At 41.1% G+C, this 15445-nt stretch overlaps 1 protein-coding gene across 2 annotated transcripts in view; it reads right to left on the bottom strand.

Moving 5' to 3' along the window:
• stxbp1a (syntaxin binding protein 1a) overlaps nucleotides 1–14050 on the bottom strand; it is a 31384-nt gene extending 17334 nt beyond the window's left edge. For both annotated transcript variants that reach the window (XM_053648364.1, XM_053648363.1), the window contains exons 1-2: nucleotides 13914–14050; nucleotides 572–621 (exon numbers count right to left, since the gene is read on the bottom strand). In XM_053648364.1, coding sequence (XP_053504339.1) covers nucleotides 572–621; nucleotides 13914–13950 — 87 coding nt within the window. In that variant the 5' untranslated portion in view covers nucleotides 13951–14050. The remainder of the gene's footprint in view (nucleotides 1–571; nucleotides 622–13913) is intronic.
• Between the last annotated feature and the right edge of the window lie 1395 nt (nucleotides 14051–15445).

Below are 15445 nucleotides of genomic sequence, written 5' to 3'. Positions count from 1 at the left end.
AGCCATAGGAATCTCCGAGGAATCTTTCAAGATAATGGATTTGTCGCTTTAATGCATCATACATACTGTAATTTGCAAAATGTAGAAAATCTTGCCTGCCGCTGTGACATAGGAAATGAATGGTGGTCTATCGCTTGCTAATGTGAACATGGGCTTAAACTTGGTCACTAATTTAGCAAAACCACTTGACAAGAATTTTTATTTAAACTATAGTTTACAGTTAACCATTTCATAACTGCGGAGAAACATAATTAAAAAAAAAAACAAAACACAAAAGTGAAATAACTATAAAACTGATTCTAATAATCAGAAATATGTACTGTAGTAGATGGGGGGAAAAGTATGCATTTTGGAAAAAAATTTAACAGTATGAATTAAAACATGCAGGAACCTTTTATTGTTGAATTTTTAAACCAGAAGAAGTACATTTGAGAAAATTAAGATATATACCTTTAACTACTAGCAAATACACTTCAGAACCTAAAATTACCGTGATTTAAAGAAATGCAATATTATGCGACCCAAACATTAACGCTCAATTTCATTTGCTTAGTGAACCGAGCAGACTTACCTTCCATTCTCCCTTCTTCTTCACCTTCTTGATCACATCATTCATAATCTCTGTAAAAAAAAAAAAAAAAACAACAAACACGTCTCGTCAATTTTTTGCTATTAGACACAAACTGCACAATGACTTTTGAAATCCTTTCTTCATGATATAATTACAGTTACATTACAAGTATGTAACGTGAGTGTAATTATATCAGTGCTGTAAACAATTTGACCGATTCCATTGAGGGCGACGCCAAGCAGTCCAGCCTGGAGACTGCTGAGGACTGGTACTTTTGGACCTCAATTCCACATGGACATTTTCGCTGTGGGATTACGGTTGTTCCTATGGCCTTAAGACTGCAATTACTACGTACAATTTTGCGCTCAAGTCTCCTTTAGTGAACCAGTGGACTAGTTCAACAAAACAGACTTTATATAAAACCCATAATGAACTTTCTTTTACTTTCACACTATCCGTCGTGACCCAGATGAGGACGGGTTCCCTTCCGAGTCTGGTTCCTCTCAAGGTTTCTTCCTCATATCATCTTAAGGAGTTTTTCGTCGCCACCGGCTCGCTCAATAGGGATAAATTCACACATTTAAAATCTGTATCCTGTGTTTATATATTTCCGTAAAGCCGCTTTGAGACAGTGTCCATTGTTAAAAGCGCTACACAAATAAAACTGAATTGAATTGAAATTCATTTGATACTGCTGCATTAAGATGTCAGTTTATTCATCGTTTATGAATATAACCTAGTGCAGACCTTCCCTTGCAACACACCTGCATGGCTACTTTATATTCCCAAACTGATGGGATTATCCTGTTTGTGCAGTTACACATGAGCCTGACCTACTCTCTGTCTCATTCTCTCACTACATTTATCTATTGCTTTTATAATCTATATAGCTACATTGCTTTTATATATATATATATATATATATATATATATATATATATATATATATATATATATATTTATTTATTTATTTTTTTACAGTCAGTACAGACATGTAATCTTCTTACATGGTTCATAACTTAATCTGACTATGCACTGTTTTTCTGTTTTTTATTCCATTATGATGCCTATTTCATGCCATTTAAACCTGGTAGTCAGAAATGAAACGGAAAGCCGCGGCAACCTTGTGTTGCTAAAAATGGCAAATCATTCACGCACAGTGTGCCATTGCTTCAGGCACACGCTCGATGTACGTGTCTGCCAACAAGATGAAAAGCTCAGCCCAGATCTGAAAGCTCAGGGCCATTAAAAGGAAGCGTTATATAAAATCCCGGCATGCAGAATCTAAATGTTCAGCCTGAGACCGTGTCATAGGACCAATCTGTGCCCTACAATGTCATATGACTTTGGACTGAAGGAATCGATGATAATTTAATCGGGTTTTAAATAAGCGTGTCCTATTTTTGCTGTAGCTGATGCCGCTGCTGATCTTTGTCTAATCTCATTCTGTCTGTGTGCGATTTGCTCTTATGAATAATCCTACGAGTCTGGGATTTAACCGAGTCATGTTTGGATGCTGAAGCTACAATTAGCCCGATTACTACACTGCCCATCCGGCTGCAGTGTGACGACAAATCATCTCAGGCTCTGTTCGACATGTGGAACAGTGCAGCGAGATGGAGTTAAGCCCTACAGCTGGCTGCGCACGGATTATAGCTGTTGATGCAGCAGCCAGGTTTAAAGGCTGAAGAAACGCTCGGCATATATTCCACTCGTTTATGTGAAAGGAGGCTATTTTCCTGCCAATGAAATAATGAGCTGGTGATCAATCTACACAGCCTGTTATTATAAACGTCACGGCCTCGATCTCCTGTCGAAGTGAAAGACCTCCCTGTATAAACATGTTTGAAAAGGCTCATGTATTGTGTGTTAGAAAGGCGTGTTCTCGTATTACTGTGTCAGCTGCGTACTACATTTAAAAAAAAAAAAGGAAGCGTCGCGCTATGCCGTTTGTCTCGTCCATCCGTCATCCTGTCTTTGTCTCAGACGTCAGCTCCTGCTTACGTTACATTTGAATGTTGAACCGTTAATCACTATGGCTATAAATTAGACAATTCAATAAGGGTCGTGTTTTGTTTCATAGTGGTGTTTCTCATCCCTCTGCTCAGATAAAGCATAAATAAACGCACACTTTGAATAAACGATTGCGTACTTTCCAGTCGATTCGTTTTTCAATTCAAGTCAATTCCATTTTTTTCTAAATTTTTCTGGGTGATGACAGTTATTGAGGATATAAATCATTTCTCTTTTATAACTGTGTACTGTTGTGTTGGAAAATACAAGTTTTCAGTATAATCATTACGGTCGTTGGTGATTTCAGTAGAGTTTTAGCTTTAAGTCTGTACTATCCAGATGAAGTTAATACTATCCAGATAAATAATAAGACTTGAGGGCAGTTGGTGTGAATGGGAGAGCAGAGCTGAGCCTCTTTGTCTTTCAAAGGTAAAAAGAAGTACACAAAAAGAAGAAAAATACACAATGGTATGAAGAAGCGGTCCATAAAATAGCTTTTTTTGTGTGTGATTGTTGCAGCCCAAAATGTGTGATTTAGTTGCGACATTTTTGCGAAATTTGCGATGCGACTTGCGGAGTTTTTGCGTTTTTTTGTTGTTGTTGCTGCAGAAAACTACTTGAATTGGCGAAATCGCAATCGCATCACATAGTTTTCTTTCGCAGTGATGTTTGTTGGTAAATGAGACCTTTTCGCTGTACTCAAGTTTGACGCACGTGAATAGAAGACGGCTTTGGCAGAAAGCGCGTTGTGATGATGTCACATGACGCGTCTTGGCCCAAATGTGTGGAAAATCCTCCGAATTTTGGCGAGTTTGCTTGATTTAGCGCTCATTTCTACGATCGCAGAATCTCAAAATCCTGGCGGGACTGAAGAAGTGGCGATGAATAGGTATGATTTCTTCCTAGCCTAGACTATCTATTCATCAGTGACGATCGTGGTCATGTTTCGTGTTTTATTCAGGGTTCTCCGGTTTCCTCCCCCGGACCAAAGACATGAGTTGTAGGCTGATTGGCATTTCCAAATTGTCCGTAGTGTTTGAATGTGTGTGTGACTGTGCCCTGCGATGAGCTAGGACCCCGTACAGGGTGTTCCCCTGCCTTTTGCCCCGAGTTCCCTACGATAGGCTCTAGGCTCACCCACGATCCTGTGTAGGATAAGCGGTATGGAACATGAACAGATGGATGTAAATGAGTCAAAGATGCAACACACAATCCTTTTCGTGTTTATTTGACATCAAATAATTAAGATTGTGGTTTTATCAAAGAAGAACCTTGACCCCATATCACTATTAATATAATGCACTTGCTCTTTTATTGGCAAATTCACACTTACAGCACAAACACAGACTTGGAGTTTAGTGAAAGAACTGCTAGAATGGGGAAAATCGGCGGGGGGTAACAATCCCCTTCTCCGTCTTTTACTTTATTGAGATGAGCTTCCTTTCACTGTTAATATATTATTAAGGGTACAGGAGATCATTCGTATATGTCGTCAGTGAAAAGGCGAGAATTTCTGCTTCTGGTGAAATAGAACACTCTGGTAGCTTGTAAAACTCTGGCATTTTAGTTTGGTGGCCTGAGTATTTTATAAAATGTTTCAGCTCAAGTCTGTGAGGAAGAATGCATCCGAATCACTCTGTAGATGAGGACTCGTGGGTCACAGCTAATGAACGTAACGTGCTTTTTATAGCATTTCACATTCATTTGGGGAGAGAAACTGATGCATGAAGAACAGCAGCATCTCCTGCAGGCAAAGGTAAAGTCATGATCATGATTAAAATGTCTGATGTAAAATTCAAACTAGCACGTGTCTTGGTGTACAAAAAGAAAATGAAGTAAAAATAACATGAAATAAGAAAAAAAAATCATAAAATAAAATTCAATTAAAATAAAAGCGAAAAGCTATCCCATACTAAGCTACTTTATCTATTTGTTTAATACTTGCTAATTTCCTGACCAATGAATTGTTGTTAAAAGCTTTAATATTGTGCCCTTTTTTACTTTTTTTTTTTTGCCTGAGTGTATATAAAGGAAATACTTCTAATTTGGCAATGTGTTCTGACTTTAACTTCAAACTACTGTGCAAATAAAACAGATCCAACCTCTCTCTCTCTCTCTCTTTCTCTCTTCCTCTCTCCCCCTCTCTCTCTCTCTCTCTCTTTCTCCCCCTCCCTCCCTCTCTCTCTCTCTCTCTCTTCCTCTCTCCCTCTCTCTCTCTCCCTCTCTCTCTCTCTCTTCCTCTCTCCCCCCCCTCTCTCTCTCTCTCCCTCCCGCCTTCTCTCTCTCTCTCCCTCCCGCCTTCTCTCTCTCTCTCCCTCCCGCTCTCTCCCCCTCCCTCCCTCTCTCTCTCTCCCCCTCCCTCCCTCCCTCTCTCTCTCTTTCTCTCTCTCACCCCCTCTCTCTCTCTTTCTCTCTCTCCCCCCCCCTCTCTCTTTCTCCCCCCCCCTCTTTCTCCCCCCCTCTCTCTCTTCCTCTCTCTCTCTCGTTTATGAGTAGGTTACAAAAATCTTATTAGCTGCCTTTTTTGAAAGTGCCCACATTCCGCCCTCCTTGTTGTCACGTCCTTTAGGATCACATGTTTAAAGGGAAAAAAAGAACACTGTGAAAGTAGGCTTATATGCCCTTCATTTTCCCTCTGAACTCTTAATAGATGTGAAAGCAAAGGAAATGACAGAGGGTTGCCCTGGAGTCAAACACCAGAGAGCGAGCGAGAGAGAGAGAGAGCGTGAGAGTGAGACAGAGAGAGCGAGAAAGACAGAGAGAGCAAGAGAGAATGGGGATCAGCAGGCGTCAGCACATTCAGGATGGACTGAATGAACAGCTGTAGGGACTGCTCTTCCTCTTCCAAGCAGAAGTACAATGCAAGACTCCACAGACTAAACAGACGTGGGTGTGCAGAGGAGAGACCTGCGCAAACGCAAAGCTCTGAGTGGACAGGAAGTAGCTCACGCTTGAGATTGAGCAGCTCTCAAGTGGTCACGAACACAGCGAACCTGACTCACTATATCGAATAACCAGCGTTTACCTAGCATTAAGAGAAAGCTGCAGATGTTATCACAATGACCAGCTGTCTTGCTCCTTCTCTCAGCACCACCCACTCTTTCCCCCTCCATCACACACACACACACACACACGCACAAACAAAACAGCTCTCCCATCAACCCCTATTGTCTATTGCAGCGTTTCCCAACCCTTTTTCAGTCACGGCACAATTTGAAAATGTTCAAATATTTGAGGCACCCTTCACAAACACTAATGCTAGACAGCGTTAGCTACTTGAGGATGAAGTTGATGGTCCAGAAGATCTCATCAGACGGCTCCTGCACGAGTCATCGGCTGCCCTGAATCTGCATCAGTCGTCGAGTGAATTAAGCGCACGAGAATCGTATGACACTCTCAGCAACCTCCCCTTCATATTCCACTCTCGCACACCACACAGATGTGGAGATTTAACCCCCTACTCACTCACGCTCCCTTGGGGCTCTCGCTTCTGATTTCACGACCCACTTTCACCCTGTCTCGGAGGACTTCATGTCTGTCGTCTTAAAAAGACAGCCAGCTATTTATTCTGTAGAGCCGAATAGTCACATGGTTATTTGTGCCTGGTGTAGTAAATCTGATTATCCGAGGTAAGGAAAAAAAAATTCGGAGACTTGGCTAATCGCAGAATAGAAGAAGACATAAGTCAGTCTCGTTCCGACTTTTATTTTCTTCTGACATGCTACATGGCCCAAAATCGTAAAACAAACCCCATTAACCAGAGGAGTCTCGGAAAGGACAGCACATTCTATTATTTTGTGTCAGAGAGCAAATGCGTGCAAATCACGCCCCATGTCCTTCTCCCTCCACTGATTTTTTTTTATTTATATTTGCTCCCAAGCTTGCTTATTTATTTATTTATTCGGGTTTACTATTTCCCATATTGCACGGTCAAAAATCGTAAAAAAAAAAAAAAAAAGAAAGAAAAGAAAAGAAACTATAGCCTAGATGTTGGCATCTCTGCAAGAAAAGAAAATCTAAAACTAAAACTGAGTAGAACGCTGATTAAAGAAGGTGAGGTGCGTGGAAAACACACCAGGAATGTCAATTATGAGTGTAGACATGAATGCGTGTTCTGTTCATAAAGCATGTCAGGGAAAGCACTTGCGAGAGCCCTATTCAGGCAGGATTCAATTTACACGGGGTCCTGAGGTTAATTCCTATTTTACTAACAATTTTGCAACTCTGATTTTCATTTCCTCCTGGCTCAGAGTTAAACCCTCTGTATTTACATTCATGAAGCCGTCTCTTGATTGTAGACTTTGACAATGATACGCCTACCTCCTCTGGTGTCTTCTTGACTTGGCTGGATGCTGTAAAGGGAAAGAATTCTGTGATCACCCACTTTAGTTGACTTCCGTGGTCTTCCAGGCCTTTTGGTGTTGCCGAGCGCGCCGGTGCATCTGGCCACTCCTAAAGTGTCTGCTATCTCTCTAAAAGGATTGTTTCAGGGTTTTTTTTTAAAGCTCAACGATGGCCTCCTTCACTCGCATCGACAACTCTTCGGCCCGCATATCGAGCGTTCCCAGGAACAGCTAGCAAATACAAATTTAACGCTTGGAATCAACTCCAGATCTCCTCAATTTGTCACGAAATAACGAGGAAACGGGCCGTGCCTGGCCATGAAACTACTTATCAGTCAATTGTCCAATTACTTTTGAGCCTGTGAGAATGGAAGGACTCTGTTTAAAAAAAAAAAAAAAGCCTGTAATTCCTGAACGGTTAATGCGATATTTTTGTTCAACCCTTTGAATTAAAGCTAAAAGTCTACACAGACGTCTTGATTGCTTCGTTTCAAATCTACTGTGGTGGCGTACAGAGGCAAAACTATGAAAATCGTGTCGCTGTCCGAATACTTATGGACCTCACGGTGTATCCACTGTTTCAGCATTTCAGGGAGATTTCAAGCCACTGCTTTCATCGTGTAAAATATGCAGTAACTTTTTTTTTGCTATTTGAAGAACCATATGTGTGAAGCTTGTGTTTTTTTTGTTTTTTTTTGGTTTGCATTCAGTTGAAGGAAAAAAAAAAACTGTATTAAACTGTTTACAGTTTAATACTCAACCAATTGCTTCCAGTTCAGTTCCTACAGCTGCTTGTATATTAATAGCTCCAATATCACTGCATCGCAGGAGGACAGTAAATCCTCCATATGACCTGCTGTGTTGTATATGAAGGTTATATTCTCGGAAATTGGTTTGAAGTGTATCCACTCAGCCACCGTATTATTGTGTGCTCTACTGGGAGATACTGTGTCCTGTTACGGTTGTGCCCTTGAGAAGCAATGAGCATGTATTTGACCGAGGATGCTCGAATTAGAGCTATGGAGTCCAAGGACAGAACACACACATACAAACACTCAGTGAGCTATTCTTTTGTAGCATGCTGAGTCATCACGCACATCTTTTTACCCGACTAGAAGCAGCTTTGTGAAACATCACACAATCGCACAAAATTGAGACACGCCCACTTCCTCTACTAGTACATTAAGATGTGTTTCCATGAGAAGTAAAGCGTTCCAGAAGTCTCCTAAATCAGAATGACTACATGAGTCCGTGTACAAGCTCCTGGTTTGTGTATCCACCGCACTTCTAGATCGCACTATTCACAGAACATTCCAGGGAACGGCAATAGCAACCCTTGATATTTTCAGATATCGTAGTCATGAAATAATTATGACAAACCAGTGAATGCATACCGCTAATAGTCTGACCTATATAGCGTATAGGAAATAACGTCACGTTCTAGTCCAGGCTGTTTCAGTGCTTCTATCCAAGACCGCCCCTCATGGAATATGTATGGTATTCCATATGCTTTCTGTGCCTGCAATCCATACTCTCAGTTATCTACATTTTCACTCTTGCGCGAATAATTCAGATATGATGCTTTAGGTTGCTTTTCCTGTATGACACCTGGTGCATTATCCATTTTACAAAGCCAGTATTGCATTACCTAAATCTGCAGTGACGAGCCACTTGGTAAATAAGGAATAAAAATGTGACGGGACGTGCTGTTATAGGAAAATAATCCGCGACGGGGTGTGATGCCTGATTCTTTTCCAGTAACAACATGTACCAAAGGGTTTTACAGTATATTTATCTTATAGCACAGCAAATGAGAATGACGCATTAATCCATTTACAGTTAGATTCAAGAATCCGACATAACTATGATATAACACTCGGACATAACCGTGTCTCTCACTGCTCTTATCAGCGATCGACTCATCTGATTTATCTCTCCTGTGGGCTCGCTGCTAAGGCTGATTTCATAGAAAGGCAATCTGCTTGCACAGAATGAATCATGGGTAATGTGTTCCTCAGAGAAGCAGCCGTGAGATTTATTATCACTCTAGTGCTGGGTTAAACGCAGCACCTTTAATGCGAAAACAATATAATCTCAGTCTATCTAGTCACTGCTTTATGGTTAGCATCCCGCAAAGTTCTGGAACCTTTTATGGAACTAAACAGTTCAAGAACCATCCGGAATAACAAGGAAGCACACAGTTCCTGCAAGAATTCCTTTTCCGCTGCACTGCAGAATGCAGGACCAAATGTTCAGCATGCAGCAAAAGGCTATTAGCAAAGCAAACATGATGGGGGTTGAGATTGAAGTTGCTGTCCTTGATCGTTTTGACTCGCCACAAATGTGTCGAAATGTTCCTCTCTGATCGTTGGCCTGTAGGAATTGTATATAAAACAAGCTTTAGTAATCTCTGGTTAGGTAAAAACGGCTTTATGAGCTGATTGAGTCATTCTGTGAAGATTGTGTGGTTGACCAATCATTCAGTACAACTTCAACCCAGAAGTACGCACTTTGAAGCAGGAACTAAAACGGTCCTAAAGTTATCACGTACCAAAAAGCTACACCCTTTCGCAGTAAGAACCCTGACGCGTCCTCCTCCGTATTACGCGGCCATTTAGGACGAATTTGAACGTCATTTCATAAATCAGACGCCACTGTAAGAGCAGATATCGCAATTTAATAATGAACAGATGGACTAAGCAACAAAAATATCTCCGTACTGTTGCCAAATTCGTTTCGGTGCCGCTGTTTGATCTGATTTTGCACATTTACAAAAGGTACACAAATACAGACTGTCTTAAATGTGTCTTTCAGATACAGTGTGACGCGGGTTTGCTAGTGTGCACAGAAGAACCTGAAATCACTGCCAGAAGCGATGTATTCTTAATAAAAATCATTTTTCGGATGACACGGTCGTAATAGTCGGCAGCGATGTTATTAACGTTGCTTATGACAAACCACAAAATCACCTTTACTACAAACACAAGGCTGCCATGTTGTGAAGTGACGTCTCCAAAGACACTAAAGCCTCGTGTATCGTTAAAACCATCCCAATCCTAAACCTTAGGTTAATAAATGTTGTTTGCCTAGAAATAGTAACACTGTAGTTGTATTCCCGAAGACTGTCAACTCATTTCGATTTATATTTTAGATTTACAGCATTTAAATGTCTTTACTGTTTATGTAAGTGAATGTAATCAAATCGGGAGCGGGCCAATCAATAGCAGAGATACCCAGGACAAGCAGCTCTGAGATGTTTTTTTTATTCGTAGTTGCTCAGTGAACAAGAAGGTTCAACAACCAGAAAACGAACAAACAAAAAAACCCAACTATTTACTGACTTTCCCAAAAACAAGTTTTCATTTGGTTTATAGCTAAGTCAAAGTATTCAAGTATGCACTCGGACTCACATCTGACAATAAATAAAAATACTTTTCCAACCCGTTCTAATGTACTGTTCAGCCTCCTGGTTCACCAATACAAACACACACCAAGGTTACTGTAATGTCCTCCAAAATAACAGGTCTTCCCATTGACAACACCACTGCCCTTTAACAACACAGCCATCCTACGAAGGGTCATTCTAAAATCTCAACGTCCTGAACAGTCCTACTTGCGTTAGTTTGTTACATCTGCAATTTTAGCTCTTAGCAAACCACCTCTGAAGCCAAAATGATCTCTTTAATAAGCTCATAGCCTACATACAGTACATGGTTGTATACACAAGTGTGCTCCAGGGACCCCCTAGGGGTCTGTGAGACAAAGCCAGGAGGTCCATGATATTGTAATGAATAACGTCAAGTTAAATTTGATTGATTTTCTCAATTCTACGTAAATTAGGTATGATTCAGTAAAGCAACAACTCCAAGCAACTGGCTCAAACGGTTCCTCAGACCAATCCTGTGGAGCTTTTCTTCAGTTTCCCACTCACAACTTTAGTTCGTACCTGCAAGTAGTTCCCATTTGCTGTTTGTGGCACAAAAATGGAAGAAAATCTTATAAGTGTACAGTATTTTCACCTTATCCTGTCACATACAACCTCTCATTAAATGTGTCTAGAAATTATACATCACAAAATAAAATAAAGCTTGGAAGGAAGTAGCAGAGATCGTTGGTGTTTCTGCACATAGCTAGCACATTTAGCTTTTCTGTGCTAATTTGCTAATGAAGCTAGTATGAATCCTAGCACACTCAAGCAATATTCACACTGACTAGAACATTATTTTATTTATGTTTAACTAGTTAGATTTATATGCAATTGCTACTATATTGCCACAAACACTAGACAATGCACAGCCACAAGCGAATACAGTAGTCGACTTAGGACGATATCCTAGATCCTAGAGTTGCCATGTGTTTTTGGAATTATGCTGTACATGTTTGAACCAAGGTGTACAGAGAGTTGCAGGGTCAACACCGGGAACATATGGTGGGTTTGAACGGCAGGCTTATAGCTAAAGGGTTAGGGTAAGTTAAATATTCTGCTACTTGATCAAATAAAATATAGGCCTACCCCAATAGTGTATAAAGATATATAGTGCATCACATTCTGAGGTAGCAAGACATTCTGCCATTAGACAGCCTCAAGTTGGTGAAACATTCCTTTGAAAAGTGCCTGTTACATAATCGCGAATTCACCGTCTTCAAAATGAAAAACGCCAACAATTTCTTTGTCAGCTAAGGGATGGTTGGCAAAGGGAATAGTGTGCGGAGCAATCCATCCATCCATCCATCTAGGGAGACTAGAGCCTATCCCAGTGAGATGCCCCCAAGGCGGGGGGGGGGGACACCGTGGATGGAGTGCCAACCCATCGCAGGGCACAATCGCCCACACACTCACACACTACAGACAATTTGGAAATGCCAATCAGCCTACAGCACATGTCTTTGGACTGGGGGAGGAAACCAGAGTACCTGGAGGAAACTCTCCGTGCACGGGGAGAGCACGTATAAGGCAGAGGCGAGATTCGAACCCCAACCCCAGAGCTGCGAGGCAACCCTGCTAAAGATGCATAACCAAAAATGTACTGGCAAACTCTATCGTTGCTCCTAGTGAGCTGCTACTGTAGCGCAAGACCCACCCCCACTTTCTAGAAAGCATTTAATTGGGTGAACACAAGACAAGTACAGGATGAATCCTTACCAAAAAAAAATTCCTGGAAATGATCAATTATAAAATTTAAATATCTCCAAAACTACTATGTAACTTTTTCCTAGACATACTATAGTATTGGTGTCTATAACACCAAGGCGCCGATTTTTAACACCTATTTTAATTTGCACGTTTCGACCCATTCCATGGCCGCTGATCCCCCTGAATCATCCCTCCTTTACAGCACCCCTGGTGCACATTAACACATCCAGACGGTGTAAAAAAACACGCTTGAGTTTTAGCAAGACTGTCCTAGTTTTGTCTTTAGAGGGAAGACCCCCTCTGTCCGATTCCCTCGTGCATGAGAATCGATTCTCCATGTTCGGGAATCGAACGGTTTTTTTTTGGCAGGAGATGTTTGTATATGTAGCGCGTACAATACGATCCAAGAGAAAGCGAAACAGCCGCGCCATTATGACATGTAATGAAGATTAAACACCACGTTAATCTAATGCACAACACTACTAAAGGCGTGGAGGTGCTCACTGCGGAAAACAGCATCGCATTTCAAACCAACCGATTCCTTCTTCTGCATGAACGTTGCACGGTATAACACAAAGCACACTCCACAGACTCCATTTAGAACTCGTTATAAGGATTATAACTAAATAATCAGCACGTGTACCGCCCGGGTGGGTGTTATTATTATTATTATTATTATTTTTAAAAAATTATTATTTAACTTCATTTCAGTCACTGCGTTCATAATAATAAAGGGCTTCAGGGTTGGGCCTTGAGTTACGGCTGAAAACGTGCAAACATGCCTAGACGCCATGATGAATTGGATATGAAAACGTGAAGATGTCTGAGCCAGGTCAGTCTGATCATTCATGATCTCTCAGTACAGTACGTTATATAGCTCATAGAATATTTATAAAGGATGTTGAGTGCAATTCTAAACAAGGCCTCGGGGCAATAAGGGGGAGGGGGAGAGGGGGCGGAGTTAAAGGCAGCGTTTCTGTAAGGATGCTTGCTGTATTTCAGGGCTGATGTGAGGAAAGGCCACATCGTCAGTGTGTTATATTATTCCTGTATGAACTCGCATATTAGTCCTTGCATGATGCATGAGCAGACAAATAAGAGGAGCAAAGGGAAATAGCAGGCATCAGAGAGATGCGCATTTTCCATCCACCAACCACCTGCACCATTCCGCCATTTATCCTCAGCATCCGGGGGAGGAAGAGGGAAAAAAAAAAAAAAAAATGCTCACTTATAATCTTGCACATTTTGACTCACACCATGTGACATATCCTTATCACAGTGATCACTCACTATCACTATCACCATCACTATTACAGGGCTGAGGATTCAGCATCCCGATCACGAGGAGCCTAAATCAGTGCTATTGGATCTATGATTTTTATTTGCATACTGAATTGAATAATATAGCCTTTTCTGATCTAATGATTTGAATAGATCAGACTTATACTGTAGTTACAGTGCTATAAGGAAACGCCGCATCATCCGTGCCTTGATGTGTATCCAAAATACGGGCGTTTCTCGATTTCTCTGTACATCAAACTACAGAGGTTGTTGTTTTTGTTTTATCTAAGGATCAAAATAAATCAATCCTATCTGTGATTGCACGCATAACAGTAAAAAAAAAAAAAAAAAAAAAAAAAAAAAATCTCAATTCAATCATCACTATTTAACAGCATCCCTTGGAGGCGGCCACCAAAATGCGCATGAAGGACCGCCGAGGACGCGCACGTCCGCAACACCTCCAACGCATTTGATTCAAAAAAACAAATCTATATAGATATAGACAGATAAATATACCTGTATATATATATATGTATATATGAATGAATGAAATAAATGCATAGCTACTTACTTTCTCCGACCACCGCCTTTAATCCAATGGGTGCCATGATGCTCTTCTGGACGCTAACGCAATATTCCGCTCTCTGCCTCTCCTCCCTTCTCCTTCCTGCGCTTTATTGCGCTCCTGTGTTTGTGTGTCAGAGTGAGTGTGTACGTGTGCGTGTGGATAGCGTCCTCAGAGAGCGGCTCACTGCAGAGAGAGGCTGGAAACGTCACTGCACAGCCGCACCTCCCTTACAGGATGCTGTCTACGATATGGAAAGCCAAATGGGGGAAAATGTGTGCAAGTCATTACGACCTGGACAAAGAGCAAGATGACATAGGTCAGGGCAGTGGTTTTCAAAGTGGGGGCCGCCAGGGGGCGCGCGGGGGGCCCTCAACAGTTTGGTGTGCCCATCCATCCCAGTAGTATGTTTTCTCTTTCTCACTCTCAGACAACCACACCCACACACAATCAATTCCTAATGTAATGTAGTATAAAGATGTAAGATGTAATTATTATTAATAAAAAAAGGGGGGATATATATTCAGAAGTCTGTATTTTTAATGTGTTTTAAAGACATCTTGCAAAAAGGGGGCCTCGGTCAAATGTTAATGCCATTTGGGAGGCCTTGCCCTGGAAAAGTTTGGAAACCCCTGGACCAGGGGTTGTCAAGTGGACATGAGTCTGGATGCAGACCCGACTAAGTATTTCAGCACTCTATTTTGTGTTTAAAAATGAATCAGCTCATCTTTTTTTTTTTAAGCAGATTTTTTTGTGGTTTATCCGATATGCATTTATGTGAATTATTTATCTGAAGGGGCTTAGTTTGATTCGCGCCTCCACCCTGTGTGTGCGGAGTTTGCACGTTCTACCCATGCTTCAGGGGTTTCCTCTGGGCACTACGGTTTGGGGAGAAAATGGGCAAAAATCCCCAAACTAACCATTACTGGTATGCATTAATAAAGAGTCAAGAGGACACTGCTTAGTGTTGTATACTAAGTTATTTCACTAGCGACATAGAACAATACAAATATTTATGTGAGCTGTTCTATGACTTAAAAGGGCTGGATTTAGTGATTTGGGGCCCCTGGGAAAAATATAGGAATGGGGCCCTTGTTAGCTTGAGACCTAAGGTAATTGCCGACCTTTCCCTAATGGTAAAGTCTACCCCTGATAACTCATATTCTTGCCAGATCCATGCAATGTCTGTTCCATGTTTCTTTAGTTAGGCCTACATTAGGTAGGCAGGAGAAAAATGGATTTTTTGCTATCCTAAATGGAAAAAAAATGGCACCCAATAATGCAATATTTTGCATTCTTTTTTATAGTGCATGTCTATGAACATCTTGCTAACTGAATTGTACATTTACAATATCTACAAATTGGAACGTTCGTTTTAAAGTAGCTTATTAAAGTATTCTTAATGTAACATGTATCATGTATGGACAGATCTCATTATTCAGGGTGTCCCAAAAGTCTCCATATATAGAGGACTGTGTTTGCCAGCACCACGTCGGTTATGCCTTCATCAGCAGATCTTCGTGGACGTCCGCAACACT

This window comes from Ictalurus furcatus, chromosome 18, assembly GCF_023375685.1.
Source record: "Ictalurus furcatus strain D&B chromosome 18, Billie_1.0, whole genome shotgun sequence".
In the NCBI taxonomy this organism is placed as follows: Eukaryota; Metazoa; Chordata; class Actinopteri; order Siluriformes; family Ictaluridae; genus Ictalurus; species Ictalurus furcatus.
This window is presented reverse-complemented; position numbering and strand designations above follow the sequence as displayed.